The 20708-nt window shown below is 42.1% G+C and overlaps 1 protein-coding gene across 2 annotated transcripts in view; it reads left to right on the forward strand.

Annotated features, from left to right (window-relative positions):
* Positions 1-1031: 1031 nt before the first annotated feature.
* The window catches only part of nalf1 (NALCN channel auxiliary factor 1), a 37048-nt gene continuing 17371 nt past the window's right edge, over positions 1032-20708 (forward strand). For both annotated transcript variants that reach the window (XR_006822423.1, XM_046034425.1), the window contains exon 1: positions 1032-2244. Coding sequence is in view for 1 of the 2 variants with exons in the window: in XM_046034425.1 (XP_045890381.1) it covers positions 1558-2244 (687 nt within the window). In the remaining variant the exon portion in view is untranslated. The remainder of the gene's footprint in view (positions 2245-20708) is intronic.

The following is a 20708-nucleotide window of genomic DNA, read 5'->3' on the forward strand; positions in this document are numbered from 1 at the left end:
GAACAGGTGAGTACCAACCTGTCTCACTGGTCCAGTATCAAGCCAGCTACAGTACAGGCTGTAATGTAAGTCTGCTAGTGGAAATTTTCAAAATAAAACCGTTATAACAAACTCTCCTTTTCCAGTCAGCACGTTTTATTGTTCAGTGACTTCTGTAGCCTGTAGACGCATGTTCTTACTTTTAGTAGTTGTTTATTTCTTTTGTTTTTACTAAACACCCACCATTGTTAAGATTGTGTTTAATTTGAAGGCTGACATCATAGGCTTTCATTTTGAAGCCAAAATTACAAAATTCAGTTTTTTAAGCTGACTGACTTGACGCACCTTAGGCTACCAAGGGATGCGGTGGCCGCGGTGCGCGCGCACAACGTCAGAGACGGGGAGGTTAAGTCAAGGTAGCAAGCTCAGGTAGCACACTAGCGGATATTTGCTGATTTGAACTTCAAAATAAAATACAAAAGGCGTAGGCTATGTATCTTAACATGACCTGTTGAAATATAATTTTAGTACACATCTGTAAACGCACCAGTAGGCTATTAGCCAGGGTGCTGTGTTTTTAATATAGCCTTAAAAACAATAAAATAACTCAATTGCATTTTAAACTAACAAAGAAGCTGGACCCTGGTTCACAAACATGGGGGTCAGGACCCCTAAAGCGTTCCCCAGAGGGTTAACAGGAAAAATATTCTCTAACATAAAATTTTGTTTATTTTCTCTTCCTTGTTTTTATCCCTGTGAAATACTGGTTAGTTTAATCTCCTCTGGCCTCCAAAAAGCTTACAACTAACACCAGTCAGAGTGGAAAAAGTTAGACTTTGAACTGCTCATAAACTTTGATGAGGGGTCTCAAACAGACACACTTAATTTTAAGCATGAAGCAAAGGTGGGAAACATTTGGTCTAGATTACAGGACACGTGAAAAAAGACATTTTCAAATCCCACAGAGGTAGCTGTGGAACAAAGCAACATGTGCAACAGCGTGCGACCTTTACTTTGAATGTCACAACGGGAAATGCTGCCGGTTACTGCTGCTGACTTTACGCTGCTTCCTGCAAACACACACCGTCCCTTGGCGAACATGGCGGCAACTTGACAACGGCAGCGAGATGAAGACGGTGAGGGCTTGATAAAGAAAAGAGGTCTGTTACAGGCTGTAGGCCCATTCGCCGACACAAAGGCAGACAGCTTCGCCATGTTGGAAGAGGATAGCGCCATTGTCCCTGCACGACCGAGGCCAGGGAAAACGTAAACGCGTCGGTGAGTGTTTCTGAAAACGGAGTCGAGGCTACGCAGAGGAGCGGCGCGGCGCGGAGCTCAGGGCGGACGGGAGAACAGCGGCTTCACCGGTCAGCCATGGAGGATGCGGCCCGTGGTCGCCAGCGTCTGATTTGCCATCCGGCCCACGCTCATTTTAATGGAAATTACCGCTGATCGGAAAGGCAAGCCGGGACAACCCACCACCTGACACTTGAGGGGAGGAAAACGCGAAGCGGACCCCACGTCAATGACTGTTGCGGCAGAGGAGCCCCCACGGTGGAGTCGGCCGGTTCCCAAAATATGACCAGGGGTGCTGGGACGTGTTGGCAGCAAGAAAATGACGACGGCTTCCAAATCTGGCTAGAGCCCCCCCGCGATAACCAAAAGCCATTCACCGACTCAGAGAGGGCGCAGAGATGGCGACTGTCCTTGGCATCCCTCTTGTTCTTAACCATCCTCCTCTCTGATCACCTGTGGTTCTGCGCCGAGGCCAAACTGGCCCGGACCCGGGTCAAGTTCGCATCCTCCCACCTCCTCTCACCCCAGACCCACTCAGCACACAGCAGCCTCAGAGGAAACCCAGATGCTATTTTTATAGGAAACTCTACCAAACATTTGTGGCGGCTTGAAACTTGCCACCAGGATAGTTTATCTAAAGACTGCTTTACTTTGGCAGATGCCGACGATTTGTGCAAGGGCCTTTCCGACCAAGAGGGGACGCGGGCTGTAAATATGAGCGATTTGTACCTTTCCTTTTGTAACTCGTACTCTCTGCTGGATTTGTTTTACGGGTCGACAAGTCCGGACAAATTGAACTGCAGCCTCGACGTGCTCGGCGATGGCGACACCACCAGATGCAGCCTGTGCGTCCAGGCGTACCAGCGCTACGACCAGCACGCCCAGGAGAAATACGAGGACTTTGAGCTCCTCACTCAGAAATATGATCCGGGGGCATATTCAGTGAGGACGTGCATGGAGCAGTGCAAGGTAGGCTGCGAAAGGGAAGAGGGGTGGGTGGTGGTGTGGTGGCCATCTGTTGATTTTGGGCCCCGGATAGATGCCAGTTTTGGTCCTCCTCCTCCTCGTCCTCCTGTCGCCATGGAGACGGATGACAGGTTCAAGGAGACTCCCGGCTCCTGGCCTCATGTTCATTCATCTCCTCATTGTGCTTAGGCCCCATGCTAATGTGCAGATGGAGGCCCTGCTAGTGTGTGTTCAGCGTCGAGAGTCCTTTCCCTATCCCCCCCCCCCTCTTTTTTTTTTTTTTTTAGATCACGCTCTGTTCTTTGACATTGAAGACCGCCTGGCGCTCCTTTAGCTCATAATCCGCCTGATTGGTCGTCGATAGCCCCAGATAGGCTTGTTAATTGCACTATATAGCCCCAGCCTTTATAGCCTTGCGTTTATAACATTTTAATGAGCAGGAAGGAGGCTGCTGGCATATGCAAACAACTCTGGGAGCCTGTGTGTCCTATGTGTGTTGTCGCAGTCCGCCAGGTGTTCATCATGGCCGCCCACTCCATATCGAGAGCGTTTCATTAAAGTCAAGAGGTGGTTTCCCTGCCTAATGTGGCGGAAGGCTTTTTTTCGCTTGGACTTGTGTTTGCTCATTACTAGGCCTGCACGTAGGCCTCTTTTCTGCCAGGCCCGGGCTCGCTCTTTGATTGCCACGCGCTGTTTACCAGCTTAAGGTGGGTCAAAGTGGGCTGTAGTGGGTGTCCGGGAAACGCGAAACGGGGCCCGGTCAAGGAGAGCTGCTGTTTGAGGCCTCTGTGAACACGCGGAGCCATAAAAGCGCCATTCAGCACCGCGGACAGCTCCACGGCAGCGCGGAGCTGTCCGCGGTGCTGAATGGCGCTCCCCGGCTCCATTCACAGAAGCCCTGGCCAATCCCAGATGGCCTCCATTCACCCAACCAGTGGCAGAGGCACACGAATCTAATAAGGCCATCTGACTGCTTATACAAATCCAATGCATTTAGATCCACATGCATGTGAGCTGGGCCTAGTTTGCAAGGCTAGCTCAAATAGGAAGACCCAAAAATGAATTCCTTGTGTGTGTGTGTGTGTGTGTATTCATCAAACAAAACAATGATTCACTTTCTTTTATATTCTCTTTGCTGTTGGATGTGTTAATCCTGGCAAAGACAACACAGCCGTGTTAGGCGAGATAATTCATATGGTTGTGGAGCTCACCTTCTTACTTTAATTTAAACACTCACACACACACACTCTTTGTGTACACAGAGGAGCTGGGGACTGCTGCACTTCAATTTATGTTGCACTCAAATGTGAACTCAGATTTTACAGCTTTATATCTGATTATTTTGGTATCACAGTTCAAAGCCACGCTGTACAGTCAGTGTAGTTTGCCAAGTTCATTACAGCTATCTATCTATTTGTTCAAAATAATTCTCCTGTTCTGGATAGAACGGAAACGATTGGCCGATTAGTGGGTCAGTCAACTGTCAAATTACTATGACAGGCAACTATTTTGCTAATCAAGTCATTTTCAAGAAAAAATACTGTAAATGCAGAATATTATCTGCTTCCAGTTTCTCTAATGATGTTCTCCGTCATATGTCACTGTAACTCATTTTGGACTTTTGGTTGAACAAAACAAGACATCACTTGGGCTTTGGGAACTTGTCATGCATACTTTTCACACTTTCATAGACAGGAGAAAACAGGCGGATTAATTTGATAATGTAAAAATAATTGTTAGTAGCAGCACTAGTTCTGATATTTCTCATAAATCATCATTGCAGGAATCTTTATATCCCATCTCTGATATCTCAAAACACTCTCTGCATACTGAAGTCTTTACTGAGTTGGTAAAGCCTGACCTTAACTACTTCAGAGTCTTACTTCAAGGCTGGATGTTTGCCAGCTTTAGAATATGTAACCGTGCTACACAGGGAAAAAAATGATGGCAATGGCCACTGGTGAATGCAGCTTTTTTTGATAAATTTCCAGGCCAGCACCCGGCCCTGCCATCCAGTATCAGCCATTGATGTGAGTTTAAGATGGCTCGGCTGTGCGCTACACACTCAAGCCTGAATGTGCGACATCCTTTCTTTTCCCCCGCTGAACTGAAGCCCCCCACATGATTTCATGTTTTATCCACTGCCAGTCTCAGGCCGCCGTTTCAGCGTTCCCCTAGCTCACCTCTTGGCACTTGGAGGGAAAAACAGTCATTTAGTCACGCTGCTTATTTCTTCACCAGTGACCTTTCTCTATCATCTTCCTAATTATAGGTTTGCTCAAGTCCTCTGTATGTGGTAGGCAGCGTTACGGAAAGAGCATAGTCACTCAAAGGAGCTCTTGTTGAGTTAATAATGGAAGCCTAGCAGTGGAAGTTGTGTGCTGGCTCAGGCAGATTGTGAGTCAAGTACAGGTGATTTTGATTATGTAGCCAAATATCACAAATCACAATTTGCCTCAAGGGGCTTCACAACACCCTCTGTCCTTAGACGCTGACCCTCCAAATAACCCCCTATAGATGTACAGTTTATCTAATCTGTGTAAATATGGCGAGGTTATAGTGTACACTGAGCTGGCAAATGTGAAAACACTACCCGAGGTCCCTGCCTCATTGTCTCATTTCAGCATGCACGGGAGCAGTGGAGGCAGGTATAGCGAGTGTTTGGTTACCCACAGCCAGATGAAGATCTCTGACATTTCAAGTGGGGATATTTGACATGGAGAGCGGCGTTTGTTGTGCAGGAGTAGGCTCCTATGGTCCACAGGCGGTGCTTTGATTCCTCTAGCCTGAGGTGAAACATCAAAACATCACACAGTGCACATGGCCGGCGCGCTGTTGCTCACAATGGGATTCTCCATCATCTGACTCGGTGAAAACCCACCATTCATCTCGACAGCGGGGGCCGGGCTCGAAACATTTAAACCTGGGCCGACGCACTAATGCTGCATTTATTTTTTTGTTTTCAGAGTGTGAACCAGAACATGTCCGAGTCGCTGGTAGTTTCACAGCAAACAAAGAAGCCAAAACAAACCTGGCTTCTCAAAAAGCATGTTGGCAGAACAACAACTGTTGCCAACAAAGGCCTTGGGTCTCCGCACTATAATCACATATTTAATGTAGGGTTTCCTGTAAGTCTGCAGTATAATAACATAACTATTATTACCCGGCATGGCTATGGTATACTGCTGGTGCATTTTTAATAATTTGGGACTGTAAAGGTTCTCAGAGTGCTCAAGTTGCCAAGGTGTTACCTAAATGGACGAGCAAAAGACTTCAATAAAAGGCATCAATAACCAAGTTTCATCATGTTATGTAGTAAATTCCACCTCTGTTGCACCAAAACAACCATGAACGTGTGCTTTAAAGTCTAAAAACATGGTGTTTTGTTGTTATTAGGGCTATAGCTAACAATTATTCGCAATATGGATTAATCTGCCCATTATTTACTCTCTAATCTGTTAATCGTTTGGTCTAAAATGTCAGAAAATAATGAAAAATTACAATTGACGTCACGATTTCCCAGAGCCCAGTGTGACATATTCAAACGTCTTATTTTGTCCAACAAATGGTCCAAAACCCAAATATATTCAATTTAGTCTCATAAAAGATGACGAAAAGGAGCTGGAATCAGCTTTTCTTTAGCAATTCTTCACATTTTGACCATGATAGGACACTGAAATGTCCAACTGAAAACTGATTATTTCCCAGATTGATCATTTTGTCTAAAAAATGTCAAGATAGTGAAACATGTCCATCACAACAGTTCAAAACCAAAAGATATTCAAATAAGTATATTATATGTAGAAAAGTAGCAAATGTTTGTATTTAAAGGCCCTGAAAAACCTACTTTCTCAACCAGCTCCTTAGTATAAGTGACGGTGTCCTACATGACATGCTTGAACAGTTTTGGTTATTTTAAATGGAGGTTTTCTGTATTTTTTTTGTCTCTCTCTGTGCTCTTCTCACTGGTTTGTGAGAAGTGGGCGTCACTGGTGTGGGACATGGTGATACATCCTTGAACCAATCAGCATTCAGCGACATTTGAATCAGAGTCTGATGACAGTCGGTGGGTTGTTTGGTCAGTCAAATCTGATCAACCCACACAGTCCTGATGAAGCAGATTACTTGGGGTTTTGAGTTTTGAGTTGCTTAAAAAAAATGACAATCAATTGTCACAGTTATTGCTGATTAATTTTCAGCCAATCAACTAATCCATTAATCGTTTTGTTGGATTACCAATCAGGAAAAGTGGGCTATTATAAAAATACTGTATCACTAAATTAGAATATAAAGTGAATTAATAGGGGGTTTCAGATGACACCTGCATTATTCCCTAATCTTTGGGCCCCATGTTGTATAGGGTCCTCAAGGTTATATATAATTTTAAAGCCTTTGTTTCTTTCTTTCAGTTTATCTTGTGCTTCCATGTAAATAAATGAATCAAGTTAGCGCAAGGCAGTTACAAATTATTAACTAATATATACACACAATGCACAGTGCGAGAGATTGAGGGGTCAACAAGGGCCCAAAGCTAATTTTTGCCCTAGGGCCCCATTAATCTGGCCTTTGGGGAAGTAACACAGGACAGTTAAAGGGCTCTTCATTTTTAGATCACTCCGAGTAGAAAATGTCCCGGTTCCCCTCCTGACAACACAACATGAGACACAAACATCTCCAAATTTTCAGAAAACCGCACTGAAAATAGTTTGACAAGAATAATGAATCAGCTGAACAGGTGTCTGCATCCTCCCAGGTAATTTCACTCATTTGTGAGTTTGAAAGACTGAACACTCAGCATCTGGCCAAGTAATGATGGAGTCTCTAGAACCAAACAACTCTATCTGCTTCTGTTACCACTTCTACTACTCCTCTGCAACCTCTACTCCTTGTGGTACTACTCCCAGATCTGCTACATGTTTTTCTGACGTAAAATAATTTCAAAACAAGTCTGGGCACAACCCCCCCCCATCCGCCCCTCCAGGTCCAATTGAATGTCTAATCTTAGCCGGTGTTGTGTGCAAGTGGAAAGGAGGACAGCGTCCACAGCGTGCTGCCTCTTTAGATCCTTGTCAACCGCACACATCTGCATTGATCTGAGCTCTTTTTGAGCCGGAGGGACGGGTGGCAGCAATACCAAGAGGTTGATCCTTATTGATTTTCCCCAAGCCCTCCATGTTCGCTCGTCCTTCATTTGATAGTGGGCAGCTCCTCCGACCGTCCGAATTAGGGCTCAGTGAAGACATCACGTTACTATCTGGACCTGTTTGATAGAGCTATAACACCTGGTAATGTGTGTGTGTGTTTTAGATTTACAGTTTAGGTAGACTAGTGTTAAAGTTGCACTCTCTTCATCTGTTATCGCCCTACCTACAATATTGACAGTTATGCAACTCTGCAGTAAATGATGTGTAACGAGAAGGAGAGCGGTTCTCAGATGGGGGGCCCTGAAACAAAATCTAAACACAGATGGGAGCCTTGTGAAGTAAAGCATTTCACACATAGGGTTTGGAAAAGGCTTGAGCCCCACATTCCTGAGAACAAATCTGTCCTTTCAACAAAATCCCACCAAACTGTTCACCATGTGTAACGAGTTCAGTCACTCATTTAGGGCTGCAACTAATGATTATTTTTCCCTTTCCATTAAATGTTAAATGGACTGTACTTATATAGGGCCTTTGGAGTTCAGTATCTTGCTCAAAGACACTTCGACATGCAGAGTGGAGGAGCCAGGGATCGACCTTCTGATTGGTGTATGACCTGCTCTACCTCCTGAGCCATAGCTGCCCATCAGGATGAATTGTAACAACCTTTGACTTTTCATTTGGCACCATCATCTCATCGAGTTTTTTATTTGTCCAATATACCCAGATACTTGCAAATTGATGCAAATCCCATCAGCCCCACCTGCACCTTGTGTTTATTGCTAAGATGGTTAACAAATAGAATACCTGCAAAACATCTGCATCTAAGCATTGTCACTGTGAGCATGTTAGCGTGGTGACATTAGCAACTAGCTCAAAGCACCATTGTGCCTAAGTACAGCTTCACAGAGCCGCTAGCATGGTTGTAGACTCTTAGTCTAGTTATTATTTAATTGTCAATTGTTTATCCATCACAGTCTCCTTGTTAAATTTCTGTTGATTAGCTAACAGGTTAATAGATTAATCATTCCAGCCCTACTATACTGCTGTTAACTGAATAGCTTGTTAGCAGTCCTACCTCTCTCCTGTTGAAAGTAGGTATGTAGATGTATATCTATATCTCTCTATACACACACACACACACACACACACACACACACACACACACACACACACACACACACACACAAATAAATAAAATGCTTAAAATAATTTTAATATTATATGTATACAATGTATATTTATTTTTTCAGTTTTCCCACCACTGTTTGAGCCACAGACACAAAAATCTGGTCAAAATGTTGAATTAAAATGAATTTAGGTCCATATCTCATTGCATATTTTGTTGAGAACTGGTCAATCAAATACATCATATATCAGAGGGACAGTACCAAATATCCTTTCATCAGGGAAGGACCACTATTGTAAAGGATCGTATTCTTTGCATTCTGCTGTTTAGTTGATTATGATTGCTCTCATGCTGGTACCACTGTATCTTTGATTTTCTCCCCCACTCATCCCACAGTACCTCCTACTAGACAGTAAGACACAAATACACGGACTCTCTCTTGCCAGATTTATCAGTTTTGTGACGTTTGTAATGTGGTTTATCTCATCTGCGTAAATATCCGGTGATCACCTATGTTTTTTTAAATTGCTGCCTTTGTTAGCATTTTATTCATTATTCACATTAGCTAACACTGTGTGTATCTGCTCCAGTCTCGCAGAGCCTCTCAAATGACAGATTGTAGCAGTGCATTACATTGTTCACTCGTCTTGGTTGCACAAGAGCCGCACACGGAAGTGACGCACACATGTGATTTCCGGCATTGTGTCTTCCTGCGGCGGTTGTGAATGCTGACCTTGGAGAGGGTTTTGTCCCCTCAAGATGCATGGCCCACTCCACGACAGCCCTTTTATGAATGGGCAGATCGCTGAGCTGCATGCTAATAAGGCAGGAAGGAGAGAGGGGATGCTAGCTGCTGCAGTGCACGGCACTGCTTCCATATTGTTTCAACTGTGAACCGCTGTACGGAGAGAGCAGATCAGAGATAGCAGCAGGGCTGGAGGGGGGAGGGAAACGGCACCAGGCAAACGGGGGTTAAAGTGGGTTACCATTTAATGGGTCTCATTTAACCTCTGTGACATTTCCATTATGTGACGTTAGGTGATGTGACGTCATTTCTCTGGCATACAGTGATATTGTCAATCAAGGGTGAAGATTGTAATCATATCTAAATTGTCTCTGTGTATATAAATAATTTAACATTTGGGGAAACTAGACAACAACGGTCACCTAATGAGCCTTTGGGTTTTTGGCCAGGTTCTCAGCATGGCACTGTTCAGTCGGTCCACTGAAATGATGGTGATCTCTTGACTTTCTGCCAGCGCCACCTTGACACTCACATTTTGTTTCACTGACATGTCTCAACAGCTATTGGATATATTGCCATGGAATTTGGTATTGAATATACCTGCAAAACCTGCAAAACTAATGGCATTGCACCAGCTATACTTTGTTTTTAGTGCCAGTTAGCAGTTTGACTGTGTCTTCATGTCCATTGTTTGCAGTGAATCCATTAGTTACTGCAGGTAACATTTAACCTGTGCGACTACTTATTTTGGCCATCGATCTATGATACAATCTCACTGTCCTGTAGGATCTCATAACCTTAAATGTCTCTTACTGTCTAACCTCTGAAAACATGACCAGATGTGGGAATGATTAGCACCCATGTGCCGACACAGGTCTATTTCCCTTCCTTGAATAAATTAGGTAAAATGGCTAGTGCAGTCAAAATTCATGTCACTTTAAAAATGGATGAATAGCATAAATATCTTTGGAACAATACCTTTCAACATGTCACTCTTAAATACACTGTAGCTTCGTAATACAGGCTTCCTGTTACAAATTTAAAGTCTGACGCCCAATTAAAAATAACACTGGTGACATCACCTGGGTTATCTTGACTTTGACCTGATTATGTCATCTGGATTTGGAATTGGCCTTGAGACTACATTTTTCTCAGGTCACACATGTAACAACTGTTACAAACCTACCATTGCAAGTAAACTGAGTTTCATGTGTAAAATTTGTGGCATGTCCCTTTTTTTTTGTCGCCTTGTGTGAAAATTAAAAAATGGCCCCAAAGAAAACACGCACGAACAGATGTGGTAAAATGACATTCTTAAAAACAAAATCCTCCCAGGACATGAATTGCATTTAGTTGCCAATCTGTTCAGTTAATGCCATAATGGAACCACCAGAATTTAATTATAGTAAAAACATTAATTACTTTGGCTTCATAACTGTGAGAAAATGAAGATGTTGCTAGCGGGTTGTTGTTTTTTTTCCTGTGAAACACCTAAGGGTCAGACTAATAGCATTCATTCATTTATGGGCATGACATCAATTAGTCTAACAGTCCTATTGTCTGCATAGGTATTTGAATGGATTATTTTTACAGGGGCAGATATAACCCTGAATGCATGTCCCAGCTGCTGCGTGCTTTAATGAAGTTTAGTATTTTGTGTAGAAAATGCAGGAGCAGGGTGAAGGTTTTGTGCCATTCAGGGGGCAACTCAGCACCGTTGTCCGCAGCTGGCGGTGTCAGATATGAAAACTGATATCCTGTGTGCTGCCTTCAGATGATCACGTGTAAATTCCCCACCTCTCTGCACTAATGGGATTATCTGACTTCCCCGTATTCCCCATTGGAGGTACCTCTCTCTTCATGGGCCCTTTAAAAAAAAAAAAAAAGAAGCTTTTTCACACCAGGTCTGCATGTATACAGTGGACTAGGTAAAAGGTTATGCTTGAATCTCTGTTAAGCTCTGTGTGGCCCATTAGGATGATTGAGGATGATGTCTGTCCTGTTAAAAGAATTGTCAGTCACTGGACACGAGTTTTGTTTTTAAGAGTGCCATCTTCTCAAAAGCCACTCTACACTTATAGTTCTTTAAAGTAAATTGCTTAATGCACAATGTACGCTGCTGTTATGTGAAGTTGATGAACAGTAAGACTGTTTACTGCACCCCCAACCTATGATTTATAACAGTATCTCAGGTTTTTAGTATATTAATATACTACCACCCCAGGATACTGTAAAAACAAAATAACCTATATTTACATTTACATTATGATAGAAGGATTTTTCATGTTTTACATGCTGCTGAATTAGATTTTCTTTCTTCTCTGCTTGTAGCCTATTCTGCTAAAAGTGGCCGAGAAGACTGAGAAGAAACTGGAAAGTAAGAACAGGAAATAGAAGCAAAAAGTCAACTAGGCCACTCACATCAGAAATTCATCGTTGCGAATTAGGCATTGCTAGATGCCTGTGACGTAAGGACTACTCAGTAAACTACTGTAGCTGGCAAGCTAATGGCTAACATGCTAGCAAGTTGGGAAAACGCTAGTGATAGTCAGTCACAATGGCTCTCCACACTGCTTTCTATTTTACCCACTCCTCGCGTTTTGTTCTCAGGATCATTTCATTCAGTAAAGAGTTATTGAAGAGGGGAAAACGCTCTCTGAGCTGGCTAGTTTGCTAACTGTCAGTTAGCTAGCCTAATCGCTAATGGTACAATCCTTTTACACAGTTCTCCTGTCTCATACAAGCCACTGCAAACCATGCCTCCTTTTGGGATCATTTCAGGCTACACTCTAGAGAGGAGATTAAATAAATCCCTTGCCTTGGCAGAGACTTTGAATAGGTTTGGGAGGTAAAATTTGAGGATACAAAAAACAGGTATCTAAACATGGCAGTCCAATGAACGTGCTCTTTCTATTATCATGGCGATGAGACATGAGACATTACTGTCCTTCTCTGCTCTGCCTGGTTGATTGCTGGCACAAGTGACTGACTAAAATTGTCTCTCAGTAGATTATTGGACCTTATGATACAGATTTTGATATTTCAAAATGTAGTTTTGAATGCATGTGGTGCTCAGAATTATATTTAAGGTAATGGCCCTTCTGTAATGAGTTTTTAACCAGTTTTTCTGGGCCAAAATCATTATGTGGCTTGTAGGTACAACTTTAACTGTAGAGTGATGTTTGGGTGACTTGAGGGGTAATTTTTATTCTTTTCTATTGTGGAATGTATGTCAGTCCAAGCAGAGCCACACAGTCAGCAAATCCCACATGTCCATCTCTCAGTAATCCTTGACTTCCCTACCCGGTTTGTGGCCCTCAGCACTAAACCATCTGATTCTTACTGAATCTTTAAGGAGAAGGCAACTTGTTGGTAATTTGACTATAGTGTGATCCTGAAAGTGTTTCACAGCAGTGAGCAAAACAAACCCTTCTTTGGGTTTGAAATATTATTCCATATCACATTGTATAAATTAACTTTCATCAAAATAAACCATGTTAATTTGGGCTTGCTTGAATGGTACTTCACAGTGAGCTTTCACTTAAACATCCAACAGTAGTGGTTTGCAAAGAAAATCAAATTTAATCATATTCTGAGATCTAAGCTGTAAGATAAGATGTAACTGTGATATCCTGTCCTTGAATATTGTTGCTACGTACTTAACAGAACATCCCTCTTTACCTGTGGTATCAAGCTTATCTTTCAAAAGAGAAAAGATGAAACTGTAAGCAATCAAAGTTGTATTTTTATTTAATTTTGCCTTTGTTTTGCTTTGTTTTTGTTAATTAAGGACTTTATGGTTAAAAATCTAGTAGTGAAATATTTTTACTGTCGGAAAAAAGGATCAAACCACTCCTTCAGCATTTCAGAGCCCAGACAGTTGTATTTGTACCTACAGTAAATATTGACATGTTCTACTGGCGTATTAATTTTTAAACGTCACTATAGGGCACATCTCCATCTTGGCTAGCCAGATGCTGCACTTTCTATAAACAAATGCCATTCAAGCAGCTCTGTGCGGCTAAATGGTGCTGTCAGCATGCTAACGTGGATGATAATGTTTACCATCTCAGCTTAGTGCTAATATATTCCAACATTAGCACTAAATACAAAGTAGGGCCACACAATTAGCTCCGCCAGTCCTTGTGTTTCCTTGAAAATTAACTGAACATTTATCAAAAACCTGCATTCTGTATTCACGCTGTGTAGACATTAGGTATTTCAACTGGCAGAATGTTTTTTTTATTTATTTAATAATTATTTGCACCGGTTCTTTTATGTTCTGTTTGATAACTCATTCTATAAGATAATGTCTTGTAATTTGTAGAGAAGATTGATTATCCCAATTTGTTTTTAGGGAAAGTGGAAAATGTAAATACTCCAATTCTAGTTTCTAAATTAAGAGTGTGAATGATGTAAAACTAACGTTATTGAATGTGTTCATGGTTTTGCAGAATGGTCAACGTTCTTGTCCGGCCGATAGGGTTTGTGGTCGGCAGTGATGTCTGAGAGAGCGGCAGGAAAATACAGGACAGAGAGGATAGCAAACAATTATCAGAGCCACCTGGTACACCCACAGTCCTGATGTTGCTCCGGTGTGACCTCTCCTCCAAATCTTCACATCTGATCTGCCAAGTGGCCACCTGAGTTGAGAGCTGCTCTGCTGCCGTTTGAGGACACACCGAGGGCCCCCTCTCCCATCCCTTCAACAGTTCTCAGCTCTGTTATAACAGTAGATTTTACATGGGAGCGCTTGATCCTAGTCTGTATCACTTTCATGCTCAAAAACAGCCCTAATATGGCTCCGAGATATCAGGAAAGTTCTTAGTGATGTGGGGAGTTTGGTTTTCAAGGCTGTTATGTTGACCGTCAAGATGGGGGAGATGGAGGACGAGGGGGTGTATCATCGCAGGAGCTGGTGGGCGGCATTGGAGGCCTCTTGGCTGTTTAACTTCTATTTTGACCTTGTACATTAATCATTCAATCCTGAATCGCTTTAGTGACATCTCTGAAGTATAATATACCAGAGCTCTACATACCATACTACAGGTTTTATTCCAAACTTACAGCAGATCCATTGGTTTAATGTTTAAGCTCTACTGGTTTTAGACTCCTGACCTTTCCTGTAGCACCACCAGCAGGTTTTAATTTGTCCAATCCACCTTATTCCGAGCCCCGTGATAGCTCGCATGAATTGTGGCCGTGATTTCCACTTATTCCTTTCATTTAACCGGCACCTGAGAGAGTTAGGCATATTTTTTGGGAAATAAATGATGCGGGAAGACGGCGTGTCCCACCTTAAATGGGATAATGTGATCATACCTCTGCCTACCGAGGGATGGGAGGACGACCTGTCATGTGTAATATTTTTCGACAGGTAACACTTGAGGCCCTTATTTTCTCTATCACCTCTCACTGTCTCACTATGACTGATAGGATCCAACATGAACATGATATATACACACATAGCATATATTTATATACAGTTTTGGTCATTTCACATGAGACTTCTGTTTGTTCTTCTCACTGGTTTGAATAGCTAATTAGCAAATGTTTGCGCGCTAACATGCTAAACTAAAATGGTGAGCATGGTAAAAATTAAACAGCAGCACGTTAGCATTGTCACTGTGAGCATGGTGCCGTGCTGGCGTTAGCATTTAGCTCAATAGCAAAGCGACCACAGCCTGAGGGCTGCTAGCATGACTATAGACTTAGCCTTGTTCTCTTGACAGGCAAAGAGTAAATGTCTTCAACAACCGTGTGGTACTTCATTATTTTATTCAAGTTTTGTTCCCATATTCATCAGCACTTTCAAAATGTTACAGGCGCGACAGTTCCTTGTTCTGGTTTCCTGAAAGAACGGTGATGACACCCTCACTCTTTCTTAGGCCGTGCCTGAGCTGAATGTTAACACCGACAGTGTTATATAAGGATGGCAGTCTTGACCGCAGTTATCTGCCCTCCATCGCTCACACAGTGACCTTTCACATGTTCACTCCCTTTCAAGCAAATAAATCCACACGCTGATTGCTCTCCCTGCTCTGGCCAGTCGTTCCTCCTCATTTCCTCACTGTCATTACCTCCAACACTTTACCGGTAATAATTTCATTTACAGTATTTACCTTGTGAGTAAATCGTGAATTCCCCTCATATGTTGTTTTTTGAAGAGACCAAAGCGCAGAGGGTCAGCACATACAGTGAATGATACGACAACATGAATCTATTCTTATATATTCTTATTTTAACATGTTCCCAAATGTATGAGTACGTCTCAAGATAAGAATGTGCATTTTCATGTGTAATCTGTTGCTATTTTAATTTTTCAATGTTTTAAAAGGTACAATATGTAAGAAAAAAAACTATCTATTGTGTTGCACAGATGTCTACTGAAGTTAGCATGCTAACCAGCTAGCCCTGTCCTGTGTTGTAATGCCACTTGTGTTTCGAGAGGCCATAGTCCAAGTTGTTTCATCTGGGAGATGTGTGCGAGCAGCAAGTTTGCCATGTTACACAAGCTCTTATGGCTTTTTTAGTCTCTAATAAACAAAATAAACTTACAAAATGTCAAGAAATGAAATACATATAATCTACACATGGTTTCCATATCAAACAGAAGTTGACTGAACTTGTTAACTCATCACAAAACAGACTTTATTTAAACTTGACAGCAACGCAATAAAACTCACCTGTTGTGGTCTTTCCACTGTTCCAACAATCACCAACTCTTTATTAGAAATAAATCCTTAATTCACAGAGTTAGATGTGAAAATATTCTCTTCACGCTGTTGCCTCTCTGATGCCCGACCTCCCTCTCGCTTCTCTCCAGCTTGACACCTCTCCGGTCCCTGCCTGAACCCAGCGTGTCTTTGTCAGAGCCGCTGTAAATCACTTTGGCACTTTTAATACCATTTTCTTCATTTAAATCTTCCAAATAACTCTGTTCTGTTGTAAATAAAAGCTGCATCATGTCCACTGTTGTTAATCTCAAACAGTTTGATACAAAGCTGCATTATGCAACTGGTACAAACTAATTTGCCCTTCTTTTTGTCTTGAAGGAAAGGTTCCCATTTATTAAAGTCTCAAAACAGAACTGACATGCTCAAAACTGTTTCAGTCGTAATCATTTTCTATAATGGTAAGCAGTAAAGAATGTTGACTTGTTGTACACAAAACTGAAATTATATATAATATATAGAATTAAGACTGCATTTATCTAACAGTTTTCACACAGTCTGACATTTGACAAATACAGAAAGATTCTTTGCTAAAAGGTTAGGGTACTTGTACGATACTTCAGTATTTAAATTTTCTGCTACTTTATACTTTTATTGGAAAGTCAAGAAAATTAATAAAAATAAGATGTTGTTTTATCTTGTTGCAGAAGAAAATAGCTCGTGCTCACAGATGATCTGCATACGTTAAAAAAATATAAACTTTGGGCCTCAATTATTTAACACTCACACTTTAACACAAAGAGGCCAGGTACTTGTACTTTTGATGTTAAAGTAAATTTTGCTGGTGATATTTTTACTCAAGTCATTTTGAATGCAGGACTTTTACTTGTAAAAGTATTTTTACAATGTGGTATTTCGACTTTTACTTAACTGAAGTATCAGAATATTGCTGCCACCACTGAAACTCAGAACTCTAAGAAGTAGAACTAACTAATACCGAAGTGAGGTCGAATATGACCTCAGGTAAAAGATTAGCTAAAAACACCAGTGCAAACCCAAATCAGTCAGAAAAGGATGAATGTGTACTTTTGCGCCATGTTAATGCTTCAGTTTGGTGCTCACGCTATGGTGCTATGATGTGTTGTCCACTTTGAATTTAGGTTTCCAGTACTCCAGTGTAATCTGGTGAAGTAGCTTACACACAAACAGGGTTGAGTTGAGGATGAACAGGGGCTGATAGTATTTGCTCACTTAAAATACATATAACTAACAGTACAGCTGAGCTCAGTCCAGTTTGTTTTGGTTTGTGTCAAAGCCCCCACTCAGCATTTTTTCGGCTGTGTTTATCATGGAGCGACATCTCAGAGTTGTTCAGTCAATATGTCCTGGGCTTAGGTCAAGCCTCCTGCAGTCAGCAGGCTCTACATCGATAGAGAAAGCAGAGCCACCCTGACCTATTCAGCAGCCTCCCAGAGCTCTGATCCAGCTGAAAATGAATTCTTTAAACCTTCGGAGAACAGAGCTGCAGAGCTGGAACTGAGCCAAGAGGGATCCTGCGATCAGAGCACTGCTTAATCTACTCAACATGAAACCAAACCTGCGAAACAAATTCGCATCTACTGGAAATTGGGGTTGTTTCCCACAGTCAATAGGATTTTTACATCAGTGGAAAGGCAATTCTCAGATCTACCTGTTTTGAAATCCATCCGATTCAGTGTTGCGCCTGCATGCCAGACCAGGCTGAAAACAAATCCTACCATATACATTCATGACAATGTTTTCCTCAGAACTAATCTACAAGACATGGTTCAGGGAAATGGATGCGATGTCCTGATAGGTGAATCCAACCCTCCATGTCCATTGTCAGTCAGACCTCTTGCTCAGACGTCCCATAATGCTGTGTACTCTGCAGGGCATTTCCAGTTAAACTGTTCGGGGTTACTGGAAGCTTGTCAATACTATTGATGTATCACTAAGTCTCACAATGCTGTTTTGTGACTAAATATACACTGAACAAAATTATGTTTTTGCCCCCATTCATCATGAGCTGAACTCAAACATCTAAGACTTTCTCTATGAACACAAAAGGCCTATTTCTCTCAAATATTGTTCACAAATCTGTCAAAATCTGTGTTAGTGAGCACTTCTCCTTTGCCAAGATAATCCATCCACCTCACAGGTGTGGTATATCAAGATGCTGATCAGACAGCATGGGTATTGCACAGGTGTGCCTTAAGCTGGCCACAATAAAAGGCCACTCGAAAATGATATTTTAGCCCTTACTTCTGTCATAGCTGTTGTCTTAGTGGCTTTGATTCGGTCATCATCACTGTCGCGGCGTCTGAACCGCAGGGTGCGTTTGTGCTGGTACCTTGGCTCGTTCAGGTCTGTTTTGGACAGCTGACTCCCGAAGCTTTTCAAATTCTTGATAATCCGTGCGGTGGTTAGTTCGTGGTCTTTTGACGGCAACAACCAGCTCCATGCGAGTGAGGTTGATCCACGTCCAGTGATTCAAGCGAAAATTTGTTTAAATGACATGTTAGACGGCGAGGCCAGTGGTGTCAGTGTTTTATCTCCTGGCGCCGTTCACTCACTTTCTCATTAATTTTTTTTAGCAGTTATTCCTTGATTCACTCCGGCACACGTGTAGGCTACTGCATGTATAACCCAGTTTTTTGCAATGTGTGTGATGTAGCCTACTCGATAGTTTCTGCTCAAACATCGTTAAAACAATTAAGATTATAGTAGACTATATCGCAATCCCCTACTGTAGACGCTGAAAATCTTAAGGATTTTAACTTTAAATATGCTCAGTGTCCTGTTGCATTTTGGACAGTGCAATTTAACTATTAAACAACTAGCTCTGATAATATTGAATAGATCTGTAAATTTGATCTGTATTTATGTTGACACTTTCCAGAATCTTATCATGTCTGTGCTCGTTTCTCACTATGTGGAGTGTCAAGTCAGTCAGCCTTGCTGTGTCAGACGTGTCATTTATCTTAGCAGTAACTATAGCTAGGACTGAGTTCCCCTTCCAGTTTCCAACCCTCAGGCCATTGCTTGGCAGAATCTTATTCAGAAAATAACCTGACATGTGAAGCCATTTTAAGCTCACTGAAATTTGTAGTCCTCCACTGCAGCCCTTCTGTGACCCCGTTTGTTCGAGGGAGCACTTGTTGGTAGAAGATGACAGTGTGATTGTACAAAAACAAGGGTTGCACTGAATTGCAAACCATATTATTTGATGAGAACGCTCTGCCTGAGTGTGTCATTTTCCAGAAGCACAGATACAGCGCCTGGATAAGTTACATCACTGGGGACCGGGATGTAATAAGTGCAGACATCAATGCAGGAAGACAGACACCCGTATGCATCCCCATCCTGCTGGATTATCCGAGGGTTGCGTCACTGACCCGAGGCAGCCACTGAGATTTAAGTTGTGAGTGCATCAAAGTCCTGTCAACAACATTTTGTCAGGATTGAGTATGTTTTTTTTTTTGTTGTTGTTGTGCGTGTGTAATATCTGAAAATGCTCTTTCAATTTTGGAGCACCTAATCATGAAACAGACCAGGTGGCCCCATCTTGAGTTCCATCGGGAAAAAAAAGTCCTTATTTCTGGGGATTTAGTTTCAGGGATCCCGGTTTAATATTTTGCATGCTCAGTACATTACGGTGCTCAAACAAATTCCTCTCATCAAACTAAGAAATGCTGCTGAAAATAGTCCAGGTAGTGTGTGAGCCGCTGTTCCACCGCAGCCGTGATTTGTGTGAGTGGTAATGATCTGTGTCATTCAGCTTCTAACTGGGATCTCACTCTGCAGCTGACTCATATGCTTTTTATAGCCGTCCCTGTCATTCCACTTTATAGCTGCTGTGTCTGTGTGACAACACCGTCCTGCTGCGAAGAGAGTGCTGATACTTAGCTGGCATGTTGACTTAAAGTTTTTACATACCCGGGAGCTTAAACCAACATGAATACAGTTATCTTGGAGCTTTAGCTATATGTGAAGCGTAGTTCAGGGATGGAAGCTATTGGCTGTAGGGTGACCAGATGAGAATGGGTGAGATTCGGGACGGGAGGGGGGGGGGTGTCTGGCTACCGGTACATTGAGTGTCAATGAACATTAACACACGTGAAAATCAAAACACAATGCTTAAATTAATTATTTTGTTCATGAAGTCACCTGTCTGTTAATAGGAAAAACAGAGCTGTGGATATAATTTATTTTATTCATGTCATCAGTGCAGTGTCACATCTGACGTGTCAGATCTCTCCGCTGTGCCGTGGCTGCCTGAAGCTACACTTTCCCTGTTCTCGGGACTGTAAATTCCACTAATCACAAGAAAACAAAAATGGGAAAAGAGCACAACAAGTGTTAGCCTACTTTGTAGATATAACAACGCTGTTGACAAAATGTCCAGATAACCTGCAACCCCGCTGGAGCGAGAGAACTATACAACGATCAGTAGGCTATGTTTAATTAGGCTATAATCAAAACTCATGTTGGGTCTAATTTTCGGGACAAACCGGAAAGGGGTCGGGACAACTGCTCGTCTGGTCATCCTAATTGGCTGAGTGGTTTCATGTCTTTTGTTTTGGTACTGCATCATTGTTATTACATTAGACACATTTTACTAAAAGCATTTGGAATGCCTTGCACAGTCCCGCTTCTAAAGCTCATAAATTAACATGTTATATCATATAAGATAGATATGAAGCTAGCTCAGCTTAGCAAACATAACAAAAAAAATTACTGCTGGTTTAAGGTGTCCA

Source organism: Micropterus dolomieu, linkage group LG01 (genome assembly GCF_021292245.1).
Source record: "Micropterus dolomieu isolate WLL.071019.BEF.003 ecotype Adirondacks linkage group LG01, ASM2129224v1, whole genome shotgun sequence".
Classification (NCBI taxonomy): domain Eukaryota; kingdom Metazoa; phylum Chordata; class Actinopteri; order Centrarchiformes; family Centrarchidae; genus Micropterus; species Micropterus dolomieu.